The following is a 22025-nucleotide window of genomic DNA, read 5'->3' as shown; positions in this document are numbered from 1 at the left end:
TTTTGCCTCATATCACATTGACATGGCAGGTTTTGGTACAAACCCTGGCTCAATCATCTCCCAGGCTTTCCCCCACACTCTGCGATCATTTCCCTAACTATCACCCACACTACTTGAACATTTCCCCAGTTATCCCACACACTGCTGGATCATTTCCCTAGCAAGCCCCCACATTGCTGGATCATTTCCCCAGCTATCCTTCACACTACTTGAACATTTCCCTAGCTATCCCAACACTGCTTGGTCATATCACAGGAAGCCTCACACTGCTTGGCCATATTCTCAGCTATCCCTCACACTGTTTGGTCATTTCCTCAGCTATCCCCCACACTGCTTGGTAATTTCCCCCAGCAAGCCCCCACACTGCTTTGCCATTTCCCCGGCTATCCTCAATACTGCTTGGTCATTTCCTCAGCTATCCCCCATACTGCTTGGTCATTTCCCCAGCAAGCCCCCACACTGCTTGGTAATTTCCCCCAGCAAGCCCCCACACTGCTTAGCCATTTCCCAAGCTATCCTCAATACTGCTTGGTCATTTCCTCAGCTGTCCCCCATACTGCTTGGTCATTTCCCCAGCAAGCCCCCACACTGCTTTGCCATTTCCCCAGCTATCCTCAATACTGCTTGGTCATTTCCTCAGCTATTCCCCATACTGCTTAGTCATTTCCCCAGCAAGCCCCCACACTGCTTTGCCATTTCCCCAGCTATCTCTCCTTTATGAAACCAAACTGTATATAACTAACAACTTTAATTTAACTATTTCTTATGGACGCTTATGCAATGTCCGTGGTTGTTTATTAATGAGGCGTCTGCTAAGTGTGTCTGAAGTTATGCACATAGTTACAGTAACCCTCAACCTGCAAAATTTGTGTAATGTTTTTAATTTGGAACAGTCCATTTGAAATTTAAGGGATTTGAATATCAAAATGCAAGTAACAAGCTGTCGACCGCCCGACTATAGTTTCTGCATTAAGACTGCACAGAATTGATGCAAAAGCTCAGGCCTGGCTCGGCTTTACTGGTGCAAAGGCTTATCACTTTTGGTTCGAGTAGATAAAGGGATACTTTTGGCTGCAGTTACAAATTAGAATATTGTTGTTGAGCTGGGTAATTGATCATGTGCAGAGGTTGCGAGAAAGTCAAAGTAAATGCACGGACAATATATTAACCTTAAAATAAGGTGTTTGACCTCTTTCGGACAGGTTACAATGCAATAAACTTACCGGTACTATATATCAAGGTTATTGCGCATATGATAGTAAACTTTTAGGAGACAATTAATTTGCCATGGGATATATAACTTATATTCATTGTACTGTCGAACCTCGATAGAGTAACACCATTTTTGTGAGGAGAAGAAGATTCTTGTTGTTTCCAAGAGGAATTGCTCTTAAGAAATTTATAAGTTTGTATACTTTAGGAAGAATTGATACAGTTGTTGTAGAAAGGGTATTGCTATACAGAGGGTTGTTTTGTAGAGGTAACACTGTAGTTATTTGGCTGTATTAGCAAACAGTGCAGACCATAATCAGACTGCACGCATGTGCCTTCTTAAATTTGTTCCGCACTCAAGTCGCATGGGTAGATTGACAGTTGCTGCAAGCAGATTTAAGGTGATTAAATTAGCATTGTTTATATAATTGTTTGAAATATGATTATACTTAATATAAACTGGAAGCACTTCTATTATGCAAGGATTCTTTAAAGATAGGAATTAGACATATTTGAAATGAATATTACAAAGAAGTTATCTACTATTCACAAGAAAGAAACATTTAATTTAAAAAAGAAAAAAATATTATTCTGGTGATATTTTCATAAGAGTTTGGTTATTATGGTGGACAAGAAACCAACATTTGTTTTCATTCAAGGAAACACTTAATTGCGAAGGATGATCTTGACGATATGTATCTTTCTGAGTTACATATGGTAATCAATTCATAAATGTATGACAAAAGACAAAAAATTTGGTCACTTAATTAAGAAGAGTTGTGTAAACTGTAGCTAAGGTCACACATGTTGTAAAGTTGTCAGCTGTTGGTATATATCAATTACTATGTGCGACCATGATAATTAATGTATATATTGGGTAATTTGTGAAGCTGAGGGGTTGCCTTTAAGGGTTGAGGCATCGGAATTGCAGCAACCATTTTATCCCTGCATGATCGTTGAGTCGACTAGATGGGTTCGAATAATTGGAGTCTTATGCATCTCTTAGCTCTTTAGCAGGTGAGGTGGTTTGGGGTTTGGATCCCAGGTGATGCTTTAGTTTGTAACACCCAAGGTCAGTCAAAATAATCTTTCCATTTCAGCACCATATGACCTAATTTGTGTTGATGCGTCGTAATACCAAATAATTGTTAAGTTAAAGGTGAATTGGACTGTATTAGAATCAGGAAATGACTGAGTTTCTTTAATATATGTTTTCAATATTGGCCTTAATTAAAGTTCAAACTTTGTCTAAATATATTTTCAGGATTGGATTCAATAGATTTCCAGTATTGGCCTAAATAAGATTTCATACTTTGCCTAAATAGTTTAAATAGGTAATCAGTATTGGCCTAAATAAGATTTTTAAACTTCCAAATAAATCCTTAAAATGGGCTAAAAAGGGTTTCTGCATTGGTCAAAATAAGTCTTCTGGCTTAATACCATAAAAAGTTTTTAGGCTTTGTCTAAAGTGTAATCCAATACTGGCTTAATTAAAAATGTTTTCGTATTTGGCCTAAATAAGTTTTCAGGCTTTGTCTAAATAGATGTTTTAGTATTTGTTTTCAGGCTTTGTCTAAATAGGTTACAAGGATTCAAGGATTGGCACTTCTTTATAAATTATTCAGGAGGACTTTTCCTTCATGACAGAAGCTGTATTTATTTACATGTGCAATGAATTATCATGTTGAAAGCTGTGTGTAAAGTTTACCAGCGTTTCCTGATAGGGACGTGTTATGACAGGGTTATACTGACAACAGACACAAAAGTTTTGTCACCGCAAATCCATCAAAATATACCGTTGAAACCAGTGCACACTGAATACTGTGTCATGTTTGTTTTGGTTTAAACTGACTTATAACCTGCTTAATTTGTGTAATGGATTTGCCCAGATTTGAATTTTAAACAGTCAGTCCAAATTTTAAAGGACGTTTTAATATTAGAATATAACTAAAATTGGGCCGCAACCAGTATAAAGCCTAGGGTCAGACTGCATGGATCAGAGGCAGGCAGTCCTTACTCAGGCTTTGTAATGGCGGCATTATATACTTATCACTTTTGTGTCCAGCAGTTTAAGGGTTAAAATATTTTATTGTCCCTTTAATATAGGGCTGTAATGATGGAAAGTTTTGTTTTGATGTATTGAAAGCTGAATATTGCCATTTTCATCACCTATATTAAAAATTTTACTCTTTGCGAATTCATTCTGTGAATATTTCTAGCTATTTTTGGTTTCCAAAAATGTGTGAGTATTTCAAGCCAAGTAAAAAATGGCTAGCTAACAAAAACGTCTGTGAGTATTTCAAGCCTTGAGTTTGGCTTACAAAAACGTCTGTGAATATTTCAAGCCAATTTTGGTGTGCATATTTTCAAGCTATTTTTAGCCGTGCACTCAAACCGATTTTTACATAGGCATAATGAGTAGAAGAAGTATCAAAATAGAATCAAATTGTTATTTTTTATTTAAGAAATAAATATGTTTGAAGTAATTTTTAACAATTAATTTAACATCAAATGATAGAGTCAGTTTTTAAAGGGCAGAATTGTTTTGCCCGTTTACCTGCAGGCTATTATGGACAATGCCATGTTTGTTCTCGAAGTCCTTAAAATTACCTACTCAGTATTGGTTTTCCCAAGGGTAAAATTAGAAACCACATCGCTTTCAAAATAATGAAAGCTAGCCGGTGAATGGCTGTTTGAAAGGTCACCAGAAGTGACTTCCTTTTTGGTCAAGGTTAGATCTTAAAACAGAGGGTTATCTAGAGCTAATTTTAATGAGATTGCTATTTTTGGTTACCAAAACATCTGTGAATGTTTGTTTGCTGTTTTGGTGGCATCTGTGCAAATGTCTCTGTTATTTATGGTTTCACCATAACATCTGTAACTTATGTCTTTACCATTTTAGATTATGTATCCAATGCATTTCTGTTTTCCATATTTGATTCAACATCTGTTGGTGTCAATAAATAAAGTCATTTTTTAAAATTATTGTCATTTAGTTAAATTTAACTCAGCACTGTGCCATTGAAAATTGTTGTATTGGATACAAAATTGTAATATGGACTTATGAGTGAAATATAAAAAGAGGAATTTAATTTGATTTCTTTGTTTTATTTTATGTTTACAATACCGTGTTGTCAGTTATCCCGATTTGTCTAAAATCCCAAGTCTTGGGGTCGGGTCATGTTCTCAGAGTGCTGAGAAAAAACCCTGTAGCAGGTTTGCTTTTTTGGATTTCCAACAAATTTGTGATTTTTGTTGTTGTTGTTGATTATATGTACGTACCAATATTTTAGTATTGCAATCCCTTAAGTAAGTAACGGAAAGTACTTTTAACCTTATTCAAAGAATATAAACTTGGACCATGCACAATCATATATCTGAACTGGATAAAAACAAAGACGAAAGAATATCATACTTACGTAGGTGTTATTAACTTTAAGATTAAGGACACTATGACCATAAGCAAAGCTGGTGATGTTTTAAATGAAGTTTTATGTATGAGGGGGAGGGGAAAGTAATTTATATTGTCCTTTAATGTTTGTGTGAATCATTCGCGACTTATGTGTCAACAATTTGCTTGTTTTCTTTGATTTTGCCTACATGTTATACTTCGCTGTTTCTTTTAAAATCATCTTTTTGTGTACATTAAATTTCATATTATTTTATTAAAATTGATTATACTGGAATATATGGACGTTTTTGTACACTGTACACTGACAAATTTTTTCATACTTAAAGTGGGAGATATAGATTTTGTTTCTGTCTTTCTTTCATGCTGTCCAGAATCTGTCAACTGACATAACAGTGGAATATAGGGGCATCCATGACTCTTTTGGACAAATTTCTAGTTTATTGTAAATTTCCTTTTTGTTTCATCTTTGACTATAAATATTATCCAATTTAAACTTCATCGCAAAACTGTATGTACTCATATCAGATGTAGACTTTCGTAGAAATACATAAAACGTTTTCCTTAACTAATAAATAAGACAAATTTCATAGAAATATACATATCTTTTTTACATCTTTCATGAAAAAAATAATTTTATGACACAATTTAGCTTTTGTAGGTTAGATATTATAAAGAGAGAGTCAGAGGTTATGGTGATGAATGTATCATTCTTACGTAAATTACTTTGCAAACATTTTGGTGTATGAATATTGTAAACTTAAATGTCTCTTAAATGCAAATTGCCAGAAATTGAAACCTTGTACGCGAAAAAAGTCATTAAGGATTTATTTCATTTCCTGTGCGTTATTAACTCCTCAGATCTTTTAATGGTAATATAGGTTTATAACAAAGTTATAGTGATTTTACATTGTTGTCAAAAAAGACGAGCGTAACATAAAAGAAATTAAAACTGAACGGGAAGCATTTTGATGCAAGTTTGTTTATTCACAATTGTTAATTTCAGGTTTCACATTTAAAAGAAATTTTGATGTCATTCTATCTCGAAAGGATGTCATTTATTACAAGCGTTATTTTTTGCTTCACATTGCTCAATTTTGTTCCGGCTTTTTGACAATGACGTTATACAATTATGTAGTTAAAATTTCAAATTTATGTTACTACTGTAACTTTTAAATTCTGGATTGAGTGTAAGGTTGTACGGTTTTTGGGAGAGTCTTAACTGTTTTCATGTGGATGATTCCACTCGGTGTCGTTTTCCTGGCCTTGTATATAAAAGTGTCACATGGTACAGCCTTATTCTTTGAGTAGAGTTATTCCACATGGGGCATCATTTGCCATGCTTTCATGTTGATTGTTTGAAACAGTGCCGTTTCCTGCGATTCTTTGGCATAAGTTGGTGCGATTCTTTGGCTTAAGTTCAATGGTGCGATTCTTTGGCTTAAGTTGGTGCGATTCTTTGGCTTAAGTTGGTGCGATTCTTTGGCTAAGTTGGTGCGATTCTTTGGCTTAAGTTGGTGCGATTCTTTGGCTTAAGTTCAATTCTGCGATTCTTTGGGTTAAGTTGAAACATGGAACAGTTCTACATGGAACCATTCTATGCATTAAGTAGAATAGTTCTACATTATACTAGTCTAATATCTGCAGTTAGAATGATTCAACTTCTATTTTTCCCATGTCATTAGTGATGTGTTTAGTCTCTTTATAATTATATGTTAGTGGCCTCAAACTTCAATTCACTACATATCATGGAAACAGGTGTTTATGAAATGAATATAAACACATTATGTTTTAAAGCCCATACAATTTTCGCCTTATTTTTCTGCTTTGATGTCCACAGATGTTCTGAACAAACATATATAATATATATGACCACATTCAAAACTTTATTACCATCAGTTGACAAAACCAAAATTTATACCAGTTGGCAATGGCCTTATAAATTTTACCAACTATTTGTAATTTCAGCCTTTTATAGTGTTGTATTTTATGATGAATAATTTATTACCGTACATGATTATCACATCATGATGATGAGATATGATCATAGATAATAAATAAAAAAAAATGTTTGGTTGTTTATCACATTGATATTGAATCAGCGTAAGTTAAACAAATAATTTGAGCCGCGTTACGACAAAACCAACATGGGTTTGCGACCAGCATGGATCCAGACCAGCCTGCGCATTCGCGCAGTCTGATCAGGATCCATGTTGTTCGGTTACGAACCGTATGACAAGTAGAGAAACTGATAGCGAACAGCATGGATCCTGATCAGACTGTGCGGATGAGCAGGCTGGTCTGGATCCATGCTGGTCGCAAACCCATTATGTTGGTTTTGTCATGACGCGGCTCATTTGTCCTTTTATAACTACATTAACCGGTGCAGACTAAGATCTGCTGGTATGTCTTATGATGACTGATTATGGTTTGCACTGATACTAGTAGCTTTTCAGTCAGTTCTTATTTTGAAATGTCCCTGAAAATGATGAATGGTTTAGTCCAGATTGAAAGACGGACAAGTCCACTTATGCTTTTGATCAGTATACAGCTAGACGTGTTTAAAGTGGCACAAAACTAACCAATAGCTACTGTTGATTAAATTTGACACAAATCAACAAAAAGCTGCCATGGTAATGGACAAACTTTGGAAACTGACTGGCTGACACAATTGATATTAAATTGACATCCCTCTGGACTAATTTGCACTTTTTTGCATAAAGTAATTTTTATGCCCTGAAGGGAGGCATATTAGAATCTCACCGTTTGTCCATCTGTCTGTACATCTGTCTGTCTGTGCGTCCTCACTTCTTTTGTGTCAGGACTATAATTTTGTCATACATTGAGGGATTCTGAAATAGCTTGGCACAAATGTCTACCACATCAAGACGATGTGTCGGGTCTAAGAACCTACCTTCAAAGTCACGGTCACACTTAAAGTTTGAAGGTACTCATTCTCTTGAGAAGAGTTTGAAGATACACATTCATGTCTGGACTGTAATTAAATTGTCATGCATGGAAGGATTTTAAAATAACTTGGCACAAATGTTTACCACATCAAGACATTATGTCGCAGCAAAGGCTGATGTCCGTCTGTTCATCTGTGCATCCCTACTAAGTACACAACAATCATGTCCAGACTGTAACTTTGTCATGAATTGAGGAATTTTGAAACAACTTGGCACAAATGTCTATCAGATAACAACGTTGTGTTGCATCCAAGAGAACCATGTCCCTTCTTCAAAAGTCAAGGTCACACTTATATTTTGAAGGTTCTTATCACAATAAGAGATTGTAGGTGCACAAATTTGTTTTCGGACTATAACTTTGGCATGCATTGAAGAGTTTTAAAATAACTTGGCACCAATGTCTACCACATCAAGACAACATTTTGCGTCCAAGACCCATGTCCCTACCTCCAAGGTCAAGGTCACTCTAATAGAGTTATATACATTCTTCAAATGAGCAAACACATTCGGCGAGGGATGGCCATGTTGACATGGCTCTTGTTTTTTTTGCAAAAGTCTTAAAATGAGTGCAATGCCCTTAATAATGATATGTAAGTCAAAGTGTGTAGTCTTTAATTTCATGTATAAGGTGCTTTTATCTCTGTTAATGCTTAATATAAGTGAAAGTTTTAAAATAATTTTCAGTGGCAGGAATTTAAACAATTGTAAAAAATGAAGATTAAAATATATGTCTTTTAATGATATTTGATATAATAAAGTATTAATATCATATGAAATTCATAAGGATAAACTTTTTTCGTTGTTGTTTTTTCATGCTTGTCAATGATACATTTGATTTTCAGTTTCATGAACTATTTTACTATTTTCAGTGACTGCTGAATTTCTTAAATTCTGTGTTTGGAACTGTCCATTATCAATTTTAGGGATTATCAAGCTAAAAACTTTAAAGTTAGACAATCAACTATAATAGTTATATAGTCATTTAACATCAGATCGTTCCATTAGTACTTACATAGCTACACTCCAACGTCTTATCAACTTCTTCATAAGTTCGTTCCTTTAGCAAAACGCGTTGGAGTGTACATAGTACTAAGGGAAACGTCTAATGTTATAGGACTAATAGTTATAGAGCCTGGTGACAGGCCAGTCTGTTTCTATACTAGTGGCAAAGGCCCAATCTACAAGGTTAGGGATAAAGTTTAAACTTGCTGATATAATAACCCTTACCATGCTTAAAATATCATAAATGGACTTGTCCAATATTAAATCCGAACAAAACCATTCAGTAAATTTTCAAGTAAGGACTGACTGTATGACAAACAGTGCAGACGTATCAGATGGCAACAGTTTGTGTTGGTCGATCTAATGGTCTGCACTGTTTGCATTGGTTAAAAATCCGTTGCTGACATCAGGCTAAAAGTTAATATATTTTTGGCATTTTAGAAAATTTTTGAAAAGTGTTTGTCTCATATTGGGGGATAATTAAATGTCAACGCTCGGCCATTGAATTAATTTTTCCTCCAAGAATATCAGGTCAAAAACTTAGACCGTTTTGTTTTTTTTTGTCCGCGCTATATTAAAATGTATCGACCTGACATCATGTGACTAAAATGTTCAGGAGGGTCTTTTACAGTTAAACTCGTTCTTTTTCAAATTTTTAATAAAGCATTACTTTTTGTTGTTGTGCCAATATAATTGTTCAACAGTAAGGTCAGTAGTTCTGTTTGTAACAGTTTTGATGGTCAGTTTCAATGCACCAGATTTATATACCTCATAAATATGAAACTTTGTTTGATTCATTTGGTTAGACTGATTAAGTTAATCGTATACACGGAGCATATTAATTGTACAAGAACCGAGCTCTTAATTACAAGGAGTAGGTTTAGGAAATGGATGTAGCTGTGTTAGAAGAAGACGAGAGTGATATTCTGGAAGTCGAGGATATTTTAGTTTTGACTTTGGTAGTGACATATGATGAAGAGAAAAATTCAGTGAGTAAATTTACCGAAATCAAATCATATGACTTGCCAATTGTCAAAAAGAGATAATTTTAAATCATTTTGATCATTTAAAAAAAAAATACATACCTATTTACATTTTACTACATTAAAAAGTATTATGCTTACATAATATGGTGTTACAGAGTGGTTGGTAATACAAAATTCAAAGATGTTATCCGGAACTTGGCAAGTGTTTGATTGTGCCGTAGGATTAGATGGGAAAAACACACATTTGTTGAGTTCCGGATAAAATTATTATTTTGTTTATGATCTGACATGAAAGCAAGTTTCGAGATGTCATCTTTTATAAATCAATACCTGCCGATTCCTAATGACCGTAAAAAAAATTTAATGCCCTGATGGCTTTAAAATGGCAAATATGGTAATACATGTACATACAAATGAAAGTTGTTGTGAAGAGCGTTTTTTTTTAACAGTGACAACAGATGGCGCTTTGTTTTCTTATTTTTCAAATATTATCAAACAGCAGCCATTACAAACAGTTATGGCGTCCAATGATGGTTACAATACTGATAAGGGCTTCATTTAAGGCTTGCATGATCATATAATCTATATGGAAGTCTAGACATTTGCCTCTCGTACCCCAACCCCCAAGACATTTGCCCCCTAATCCAAAAGTGTATCATTGGACATTAAAATATCCTGTTTAAATTTGGACTTGGACATTTGTCCTCCTCCCTAAATACCCCTTGGGAAAAAGCACATTTTACATTTGCCCCTAAGTTGAAAGATCTCTCTGGACAATTTTATTGCCCCCCATACAGAAAAATTAGGACCCCTGGTGTTGCTGTAAGATTGTAACATCCAAGGTAATCCAAAATTATCTTTCCTGTTTCGGCGCTTATAACCTAAATCGTGTTTGTCTACCTCTAAATTTCAGCCGAGGTCCAAATGTTTCATGTTCCAAAAATACACTTTTGGAATTGGACTTTGCATAAAATTTCCTCTCTGTGTGGGTATGTTGAAGGCAGGGGAGGGTGAGGGGGAGGGAGCAAAAGTCCCAGATTTATTTTTATAATTGCCTAACAGTTATGTTTTACAGAATCCAGGAGCACCAGCTGCTGAATTTCTTATAATTGACTCATGATGCCCAGCTTTAAATTTGATTCATTCTGATAAATTTTATTATTTAGCCGCGTGACGACAAAACCAACATAATGGGTTTGCGACCAGCATGGATCCAGTCTCCAGCCTGGGCATCCGCGCTGTCTGATCAGGATTCATGCTGTTCACTTATAGACCCTATAACAAGGAGAGAAACTGATAGCGAACAGCATGGATCCTGATCAGACTGTGCGGATGGGCAGGCTGGTCTGGATTCATGCTGGTCGCAAACGCACTATGTTGGTTTTGTCGTTACTCGGCTCATATATGTTTATAGGCAAAAGAATTTGATTCCTTATCAATTCTTTTATATTTTGGGCTGGAAATATTCATAATAACTTGAACATTTTAACATAATTTCAAGAAACCGAGTTCTCATTTCTTTATTTGCATCTCTCCTCACTTTGTTTCAAAATATTTCACTTTTGCTGCTGATGAGGAAATAAGCTGTCAACAGTAATGAAGTAATTGACATTGAAGTAAATGTGTAAGATGGTTTTTTGATTTACGTTTATACTTTATGAATGAAACAGGCATGATGCTCCATCATTCAGCGTCTTGGTTTTTAATTTTGCGTATTTTTCATGGGTTGTTTTTTTGTTTTACCGTTGTTTATGGTTATTTTCAATGAGCGAAAGATTTTTGTTGAGAAAAATCAGAACATGAATCATGTACATGTATATTACTTTTATCTTGAATCTTTTTACTTTTCTTTAAATCTCAGTATTTTTAAGTTTGATTTTCTTGAAATATTTTGGTTTATCTGGAGGATGTAAAATTTGGTCATGAATTATTTTTTATTGTATTATCATTTCATAATAATATTTTTGATGTCAATTATTATTATCATTTATAATTAATATAAGTATTTTAATTATTTATTTAATTATCATTATTATATATAAATCTTTTGTTTGTAACTGTATATATATGAGCTGCAACATGACAAAACCAACGTAATGGGTTTGCGACCAGCATGGGTCCAGACCAGCCTGCGCATCCGCGCAGTCTGATCAGTGTCCATGCTGTTCGCTATCTGAGTTTCTCTACTTGTAATAGGGTTTGTAAGCAAACAGCATGGATCCTGATCAGACTGCGCATCCGGATCCATGCTGGTTGCAAACCTATTATGTTGGTTTTGTCATGACGCGGCTCCTATATAATTATACATTTTGATAGAGGCTCAAAGGACTTGCCTAACTATGTTGCCTCTTTAAATAAAGTCTAACACTTTTATTTAAACATGTTTGAATAGTTTTTGTTTATAACTAAGTTAATACATATCATGCAATAAAAAAGTTAAAGGTTTTATATATTTACAATATTGCAGTGCTTGAAAAAGTTAAAAAATATGTTATCATAATAATGATTAAATATTAAAGAAAATGTTTGTGAGGGGGTTAACTTGCTTTTGTGCAAAAAAAAAATGTTTCTAAGGGAGGTAACTTGATTTTGTATAAATTTTTGAGATGATGCAGTTACTTCCCTTGTAAATTTTTCAGTATTGTTCAATATAATATTATTAGTAATAACTATTTTGCTGTATTGGTTATCACTGTAAGGTTAAGTGTTTATGTAATCTTGAAAGAAAAACCTGCAAAATTACAGTATAAAGTTGACAAAATGGCCGTTTTATTGCATATGTCAAATTGTCGACGAAGTTAAATTGTTCAATTGTAACCCTGGTCTTGTGAAACTGTTATATCAGCATTGTGCAACAGAATGTGATTATGATAAAGCGTTTAATCGTAACCAGTGAATTTTTAAATGGACATTTCCAGTTTCCATATTTGGAACAATTACTCTCCATTATCAATTTTGGGGATGTGTAACATAGCATTTCCTCATCAAAATGCTTTTAGAAAATTAATTATAAAAAACATTAATAATTTCAAATTCATAAATAACTTACAATTTTAATAATCATTAAAAGAATTTCATTGTTGTATAAATATTTTGATAAAAATTACTTTTAGATTCTTAACTGATAAATTTTACAACTATAGTATAAACATGTCATAGTGGTCAATAAGGAAATATTATCACCTTTTGATTTTAATACTTTATGGCTTAATTATCAATTTCCTAGTCTTTTATCAAGCAAGCCATACTTGATTATCTTTTGACATTTATTGCTAAAATAGCTTAAGGGTATTAACACTATGACAACTCTTTCTTAATTTATATTGTTGCTTTTATATTTTAAATCAGTCTTATCTTGAAACTGGAACATAGAACATCTAAGAGTCTTATATAGAATTTCGGACATATAACATCAAGTATTAACTTAGAAAAAAAATAAGTAAATTAACTTAAGCAAAATTCAGGTGCTAGCTGTGAAAATATATGTGTGGACTATATGATTATTTTGTATTTGAGAACTTTCAATGGGCTATAAAGAAATAAATGAAATAACATCATACTGGACTTTTGAGTTATAAAATAAGTCATCATAACAAAGAGGATACTGGATAATAATAATACACCAGTATCCCACACACACCCAACCAACCGAGGGTTTCCGTGTGGGGCGCTCACTAAGCTAGCGAGTATTCCCCAAACGACCCCAAAGCGAAGGCCCTGCCGGTGACCCTTGGCTACAGATATCAGATCAGGATGTGATGTTCAAGTCAGCCTGAAGTATTGAACCTCGGTCAGGTTGCATGTTAGCCCAGGTTGTTCCGGCTCTATACTGGTGACATAAGGCTAATAATGTCACACTTCTAGTTCAGCAGGTTAAGGTTTAAGACAGTTAAATCTCTGATCTAAAACACATATTATTTCACAATTCATTAGAAATAAAAATTTTATTGCATTTTTCAGGTCAAAGTTATGACATGATTACTTGAAATGAATAAATTAAAAAAAAACTATGAATTAATCAATGTTTTTTTGTATTGCATAAACAAAGCGAACTATGAGTTATTCAACATACTAGCAGTAGAGTACTCCATTATGGTTATGGGGGAAGCTCTTACATAAATGTTTCACAGTTCGTCCATAACTTTTTCACAGTTTTCTTTGAATTCAGATTATTTTCATTTTGTAACACTCTGATATAGATCTACGTAACCATTTACAGATTTCCCAGAAAGGTATGTGTTCATAATTTTTTCTAGAAATAGGAGCTCGAATTCTATGAAATTGGGACTAGTGTCTTGAACTTTTTATGACATCATTAATTGACCATTCATACTGTCTCAGAGGGACCGAAATAGCTACATCATAATTGTCCTGTTAATCTCGTGCTATTGATCATGCTTATTTAGTGTCTTAAAAATAAACCATTCATGGTCATCATAAAATTTTTCGTAGCCCAACCCAAACGGTAATGTCATTCATTGCATCCTTAGTCAGGTGTCTTTTTGCATAAGACAAACATTCTGAAATAACTGTATAGTATTGTTGCATGGAAAAATCATTGATTTTTCCATTTTGAACCTTTATTTTTCCGAGATCACTCTGGGAGTTTGTAAAATGAAATCGTTGTTTATTTAAATTATTCAAAACTGGATCACTGCCTGGGTACTTTCTTCTATTCAATTTATTAATGAATTCATAATCCTGGTTGAGTATCTATAATCACCAGGTTTATTATATCTTTAAACAATGTATTGATAAGTCTGGAAGCAAGAAATTAACAATGATCTTTAACCTTTGACCTACAAAGTTTGTGTTACAGACAATTATGCTAAATTTGTCTCATGTACGATTACGCCAAATTTGTGTTTATACGGACATAATATGCTTAATTTGTGTAACAAAATGGGAAAATCTTCAATTTGAGTAGTAGACTAAAAAATAAATTTGTGTTATGGTAATCCGTGTTAAATTTGTGTTGATTTAAGCCGAAATTAAATTTGTTTAACTTGATATTATGCTCAATTTGTGTAATAGATGTAAGCCAAATTTGTGTTATATATTATACATATAAGTGTTGAATTTGAATAAACACTTAAAATTTGTGTAGTGCCGGATATTATGCTTAATTTGCATAATAGAAAGAAGCGGACTTTGTGTTATTGACACATATGCTAAATTTATGTTATGAATATGCACTAAATTTGTGAAATGGACGATTGCCATTTGTGTAATGGATACATGTACATGCAAAATATGTGTGATAGACATATTATGGACATATGCACTAAACTTGTGTAATAGAGCAATGCTGAATTTGTATTTTATGTAGAAGACATTAAGCTAAATTTGTGCTATGGATATATGTATAATAAGTTTGAGTTAATTTACAAGCCTGAAAATCTTTTGGGGTAACTCTGACTAGGGATTCTAAGTGAAACTCTTAACTGGGGATTCTTATTGTATCACCGGATACTTAAGATTCTTAAGGAATCCTTTGAGTGGGGATTCTTCGGTTAACTGATCCAGACAGGGGTTCTTTGGATACCTGTGGGTGACGTTTCTTTGGGAACCTTGAACAGGGCAGGGGTTATTTTGGGTGCACTTCTTCAAAAAGATAGGAGACACCAGTGGTATAAAGTCTTGTCACACACTGCGCTGATCCGGGTGCAGACTGGCCACCTTGCTCATCATACAAAATGACCAGGCATTCAAATCATTATAAAATTAAGTGGCTGGCAGCCTATTTAAAAATTGTCTAATTTATTTTCAAGGCTAAATATTGATCACTAGAGTGCTGTTGAATTCTGAAATGTTATATGAAGTTATCTTAAATTATTGAGGTAATTTGGTGAAATTGATCTTGACAAGGCTTCAAGGGATGTTAATGTTTGGAGATTTTCTTGATTTCCATGCAATAGCTGACTCGGAGACTGATATTGCTATAACAATTCTGGTATAATGAAAATGACAGAAAAGCATTTTTCCCCGTATTTTGATTATAAAACTTGTTATTGATGTGTGTTTAAACATGTGTATTTTCAGAAACTTGATTTGTACATGTACATGTATATACGAAAAAATAAGTACAGAATTTAATTTTACAAGCAATTGATATCATTATTTCATTTGAGCAATTATTAACCCTAAATATCGTGCTCATGGCAATAGTTTAAACCCAAGCATTTGCAGACCAAGATGTGCCAGCTGATCTTGGTCTGCACTGTTCAAACTATTCAATCAGTACATAATTTGGAAATTGTCTATAAATGATGATTGGTTTTTGCACAAGTCCATGCAATAAATCATGTGTGGAAAGGCCGAAAGGGTAAATGTGGGACTTTTATCGCTATCTCGTGGTTTTGTATTAATATTTTCTTACAGAAGTTTAATAACACAGATCAGAAACAAATTGTATGTGAATGTTTTATTTCTTGTTTACCTAAATCTTGCTGATTGGACGGAAGAAATTGAATTGTGGGTAAATACGTAGTGTCATATTTGTAGTGATACATGTAAATAAGTTCACGAGTCGTGTCTTTCCCTCATTAATCAAAGAGTGTATCGGAAACTTTCAATTTATATCACCGATAACGACAGTATCAACAATGTTCATTTTCCATAAAAAATAAAAAAATATGAATTTTGCAAAAAAAATCGATCGCAAATTGATTTATATAAATCTTCTGTGTTAATAAAATTTAAATGCATTTTGTAAAATTGACAAAATTCAATGCGTTATGTAAAATCGACAAATTTTTTTTCAGAAGCTTTGATTTTATTTATGATATTTAATGGCGTCATAAATCAGTGTAAATATTATGACATTTTATTCTCATGCAAACACTTTGAAAAATAAAACAGTATTGTTAACACATGACATTAAATGAAGATGGAGAAATAATACCGCGTGTGCTTCGTAGAACATTGTCTAGTAAGTAGGTAATAAAATCGTTAAAAAATCATATTTCATATCATTTGGTTTCATTAGATATGATTTAGTGCCATAATTTTTACGATTGAAAAAATAAAATCTCACAGGGTTGTTGATTTCGGTTTATTTGTAAATTTCCCATTTCAACAACTGACATGCATATTATTATGGTCATATTAATAATGTGTTTGAATGAAATTTGAATTTATAGGAAAGCAATAATTTTATTTCTCATAAAATATTGTCTTGTTTCTAAAGCCTGTTTTTTTTTTCCGGGGAGGTTTTTTAAATAACAGAAAATTGTGACTTGTTTTCTTGTCTAAATAAAAAAACAAACAACATGTAATTAGTGATTTACAGAAAAAGGAATTTTTTATTTTTCACTTTAACGAGAAATAAAAAACGAAATAAAAAAAAACAGCAACAAGAAAATTTAGTAGAAACTGAGCAACAACAAAAACTCAAGAGTAATTACTATAACATCAATATTATGTTTCAAATTTTATCATTATACTTCACATGTTTTGTTTGTGTATTTTGAAAATCAAAGCAAAGAATAAGATATTTTATATTTATACACAAGAAATCTGCATTTAAATGAATTTTTACACATAGTTTAGTAACAGATTGGAAAGGTAGAATTATTAAGATTATGTTATAAGCTGTATGATTAGGCAAATTGTGGTACTTGTCCACTGATATTTATTAATTAACCAATTTTTTTTCCGCAAAAACTCATCAAACTTTTATAATACAATACATTATTATGTTATAGTAAAATGTTAATTTTCAACTCTAATTTTTTTTGCATTTTACATGCATAATTATGTACTTTAATACTCGGAAACGCAAGCTAAAAAACAGATTATTCCATTAATTAAAATGCCTGCGTGTGTGTTATTCAGCTTATACTTTATTTCGGAACTATCGGAAACAACACTAACTAGCAAATGTGAAAACATTGGTTTTTTTTTTTACTCGTGTATGTATAGAAGGAAACAGAACCTCCATGGAAGGTGGTAACCAGTTAGTGTTCGGAGAAGCTGAGATTCCAATAGTGAAGTTTCGTGCTTACTTATCGCAGTATTTTCTGAACCGACTATATAGATATTTTGCAGTGGTTTACGAATATTGATACCTCGAGTTATGAAAATGACGCTTTTTTCTCGTCTCTTTTTTTCATTAATGAAATAGTGGAGGCATGCTGTGACATAGAGAATGAGTATATCCGTTGTGAAAAATGTTTCTAGAAGTGGGAAATTAATTCCAGGAAATTCTCTAAGTGTTGTTGCTGTTGGTACTGTTATGTGAGAATAAGTGTCGGGTTTATGATATATTAATTCAATAATTTTGAATGCAAACTAAAGTTCACGGAAGGATGATTGTTTGTTATGATTAAAAAACTATATATATATATATATTTTTTTTTTACAATTGTTTGTGTATAATATGGTGTTATGGTGTTAAATAGAATCACATATTCAGTTTTAGTGAATGAATTAAACTGATTTTTATTGTAAAGAGTTGTATAGTTAATGACACATTAAATGTTTAATGTGCTTCATTTGAATAATTCTGTACGATGATGTGATGTTAAGTGAAAACGTTGGAACTTAAGGGTAATTATAAACGGTTTAATGTTTTAATGTAAAATAAATAACGTCTTAACGTGAGTGCAATATTGGCAATATTATGTTGATCCTGAAATGCTAATGAGGTTTTATAAGAATTTATGATATTAATGGATTAAAATTAAACGTAAGATTATTAATGAGAAGTAAGTATTTTTGGAGGGGTGGGTAAGGCTAGGGTAAGGTGGGGTAGGGTGTGGTGTGGTGTGGGCATTAAATCTCAGGTAGCTGGAGGTGAGTGGGGAGAGTGGAAGGGGGGTGGGGGGAGTTTATAATGGAGCCGGGGTGTATTTTCCTAAATAATTTTAAGTAATGACAATTCAAGTTATAGAACAAACTGTATATAGGTTTTTTCATTTTTTATGGTATCAAAACCTTGGCAATTCTGGGTTGCAATGTGTTTGTGTGTTGGGAGGGGGAATTGGGGACAGGGAGGAAAAATGGGGGAGGGGGGTGGGAACTTGTTTTTGGAGGAGGGTAAGATATACATTGTTTTGAGATTACTTTAAGTATATAATTTACATATAATATTTAAACCCATAGCCCGTTGAATTGTCAAATAGATTTGCTCTTGTTTTAGAACAGTCCTTTGGAAGTCAGTTAAGGCCGATTTCAATATTTGAAATACAAAAATTGAACAATTCAAAATGCCCGCTCAGGGAATTGAGTCTGTTCAGACGGCTAGCCTTGTGTCTTGCTCTGGTTGCTAAGGCTATAGACTTTTGCTTTAATAGCAGTTTATGAAAGAAAGAACAAACTATAAAATTAGAAATATGCATAGTTTTGTTTATATTAGTAACCTCTGGGTGGTGGTGGGTGGGGTATAATTGGATGGAAATATGACTGGTTTGACAAGTTTAAAAATGCTGGTGTGAAAATTAATCATGAAATTCTACTGCACCTGAATTAAATTATCGCTCCAGTGTCCACTAACTTTGTTGGCTACATCACAGTTATTGTTGCCATAGCAACAAAACAAAAGTAAAAACAAATGATCAGATTTTCAGATAATGTTGCAAATTGATACGGTCATTCATGTCAAACATGACCAGAACGTAAGATATAGCATTCAAATTTGCGTCGATGATTCGCTAACACATGCAAGGTTACGTAAGGAATATAGGACGTTTAATTTGATTTGCATTTGAAGTAGGTTTTCTTTTCTTTTGTAATTTAAATAATTTGATTGTCAATGTCTGAGTATTGTCATGTATAAACATGTACATGTGTGTTTTGTTAATGTTTCTTTTATATAACACATGGCATTACTAATGTTTTTCATGAAAAATGACCAATATGTATTTCATTTTTCTTACACACGTGTATATATGATATTGGTTAACAAGAATGCGCATCAAAATCAATTTCAATGCGTTAAGTCATATGTGATAAAAAGTATTTCACGTTTATTGTCGTATGCTAATTTTTTTTATCAAACTTGTCTAAGAACAATATTGTAAAACCTTGCCAGTGGTTCCGCTGTATAACAATTTCTTGAACTTGTTTAATAAAATTTTATATCGTATCGCCACTCATATTGGATCCTATAGTCTGTAACATAAGACTTACATAATGATTGGATTTGGAAATTTCTAATGTATTAATTTTTTTTATGTATTTTTGATATTTCATCTAAATGACCCATTTCTAAAATATATTTTATCCAGAGATTTACTTTTTTGCTGTTTTTTTTCTTCTAAAAGTATTATAACAGTGTGCTAAAATTGATAAATGAAAAGAAGCTCAGTAAGTCAAAAATAAAAGAAAACTTTTTTAAAAAATTCAAATTCGGTAATTTGCGATTATCAATACTGTTTTGTTGAAATATTTACAATTTTTGAAAAAAGAAATGCATGGAAACATTTTATTTTCATTCTTATAATTATAAGGCACAAATTGTTAAACCTTTATATTTAAGAATAAGAATTTGTAAAGCCAAGTGACTATAAAAGTCATAAGTATTGGTGAAGCCGATGCTTTGACAGGAATCACAGAAATCGTAAATGTACATAATGGTTGTATATTTTAGCCAGTCAGCTAATGAGAACGGGACTATATCTCTTTTCTGAAGCATTGTGCCAGACGTTAGCATTAGCATATTTTGCTGTAAAAGATGGCTTTCCTTCAGATTACGATGCCATGATTTTGTAAACATGATTCTTAGACCTATTAGAAATGTTGGATCATTGCGAACATTTACAATCTCATGTTGACGGATTATGTCTCCGTATTGACTCACAAGTCGGACATCATGCCGACAATATTACGCCAGACGCTAACGATCTTACTATCTTGAGCGATGAGAGTGCTGTAAGCAATAAAATATGCCGGAGTAAAGAGTAAAAAAAGGATTATTAATATATTATCAACGAGTATTTACTGGGATTATTTTGTCTGTGGAAGAGAAAAAAAATATTAAAGAGCCAGGATGGGGATTTGTCACTGCTGCGATTCGCCTGGAATTGAGAACATTTCCCTCAAGGTGAAAATACAGTTTTATATCTTTCACAAAAATGCGAAATGCAAATGTTTTCTCTGGAAAATGAAGGTTTATATAAGTTTGTATGAGTGCTATGATGTATCTATGATACCAATATCATGTTTAAATAGCAGTTATTGTGTTGGTATTATGGTGCTCCGAGTGTTGTTATACTGTTTTAGCTATGCTATCTTGTATAATACTTCCAATTGTATCTTTATAATATTACCTAGGTATAAGATTAACTTTTTCACTGCCTGGGGTCATTATAATATTGAGATTTTTTGACTCGCTCACTATAATTTCCTGTTACTTAGTAATGCCAGTATATATAACAGGAGTCTCAGGTTGCAAAGGTTATTTCCTTATATATGTCAAATTCCTCAATTTTTTAAGAATTTTTTATTTATTTATTTTTTTTTTGGTGAATATCACACAAAAATCAGTGAAAATCATGCAAAATTTGACTTAATTGTGATGTCCTCGGAAGTAAAATGCTAAACCGGCCCTCTGGAATAAGCATTACCCTTGTGGAAATCTTGTGACCCTGTCTGGTTAGATATCCAGCTTAATATGCTGCTTTCCTGTACTGTACTGATAATGACATATCAGTGTCTTTGTTGTGTCACTTCTGATAAATGTCATGACTTCTGAAAGATATTTCACAGCAAAACTGTTAATGACTTTGTACCAGAAAATTCAAAGCAGGAGGTGGTAAAGATTGGAAGTCGAGCTTCATAATTTATATGGTCAATTTTTTTGATATTTGACCAGCCTGCGCATGCGCGCAGTCTGATCAGGATACATGCTGTTCGCTATCAGTTTCTCTACTTGCTATAGGGTTTGTAAGCGAGCAGCATGGATCCTGATCAGACTGCACGGATGCGCAGGCTGGTCTGGATCCATGCTGGTCGCAAACCCATTATGTTGGTTTTGTCATGACACGGCTCATTTATTGTCTGTTATAAGCTCACCTTGCAAAAAAATAACATGATAATCGCATCAATACAAATTATTTATTGCAAATACATATTAAAATATATGTTTTATATTGTTAAACTACAATACATGGCATGACAACTGCCCCTTCCTCTCCCCCACACCCTGTGGAATCAAATGAAGCCATGCCTTGCTTATTGCGATGATGCCCGGAATTAAAAGTGAATAATTTTCTGCAATATTAAATCTGCAATTCCATAAAGAAACTAGATTTAATGTGATGGTTGGTATGTACCTTGATGTGAGAGCCTCAGGTGTATATTATGTAATTTTGATTGAAACCACACGATTTCATCGCTTTAATACCATTTATACTGTTTTTATGTTTCTATTAATCTATTTTATCACTTTGACAAAAATCGAAATGGTTTGTATTTCATTCATTGCAATTTTGTCACTGTAGTCAG

At 33.1% G+C, this 22025-nt stretch overlaps 1 protein-coding gene across 6 annotated transcripts in view; it reads left to right on the top strand.

The window, feature by feature from the left end:
- LOC132759467 (high affinity cAMP-specific and IBMX-insensitive 3',5'-cyclic phosphodiesterase 8B-like) overlaps window positions 1-22025 on the top strand; it is a 126511-nt gene that overhangs the window by 50199 nt on the left and 54287 nt on the right. Inside the window, exons 1-2 of one of the 6 annotated variants that reach the window (XM_060751232.1) lie at window positions 17510-18128; window positions 20170-20622. The exons of the other annotated variants lie outside the window; for them this stretch is intronic. Of the exons in view, the coding sequence (XP_060607215.1) occupies window positions 20569-20622 (54 nt within the window). The 5' untranslated portion in view covers window positions 17510-18128; window positions 20170-20568. Of the gene's footprint in view, window positions 1-17509; window positions 18129-20169; window positions 20623-22025 lie in introns of those variants that run through there. 6 annotated transcript variants of the gene reach the window in all.

This window comes from Ruditapes philippinarum, unplaced genomic scaffold, assembly GCF_026571515.1.
Source record: "Ruditapes philippinarum isolate M1 unplaced genomic scaffold, ASM2657151v2 ctg93_1_1_1_1, whole genome shotgun sequence".
In the NCBI taxonomy this organism is placed as follows: Eukaryota; Metazoa; Mollusca; class Bivalvia; order Venerida; family Veneridae; genus Ruditapes; species Ruditapes philippinarum.
The sequence above is the reverse complement of the archived record's forward strand: the minus strand, read 5'-3'. Positions and strand labels throughout refer to the sequence as shown.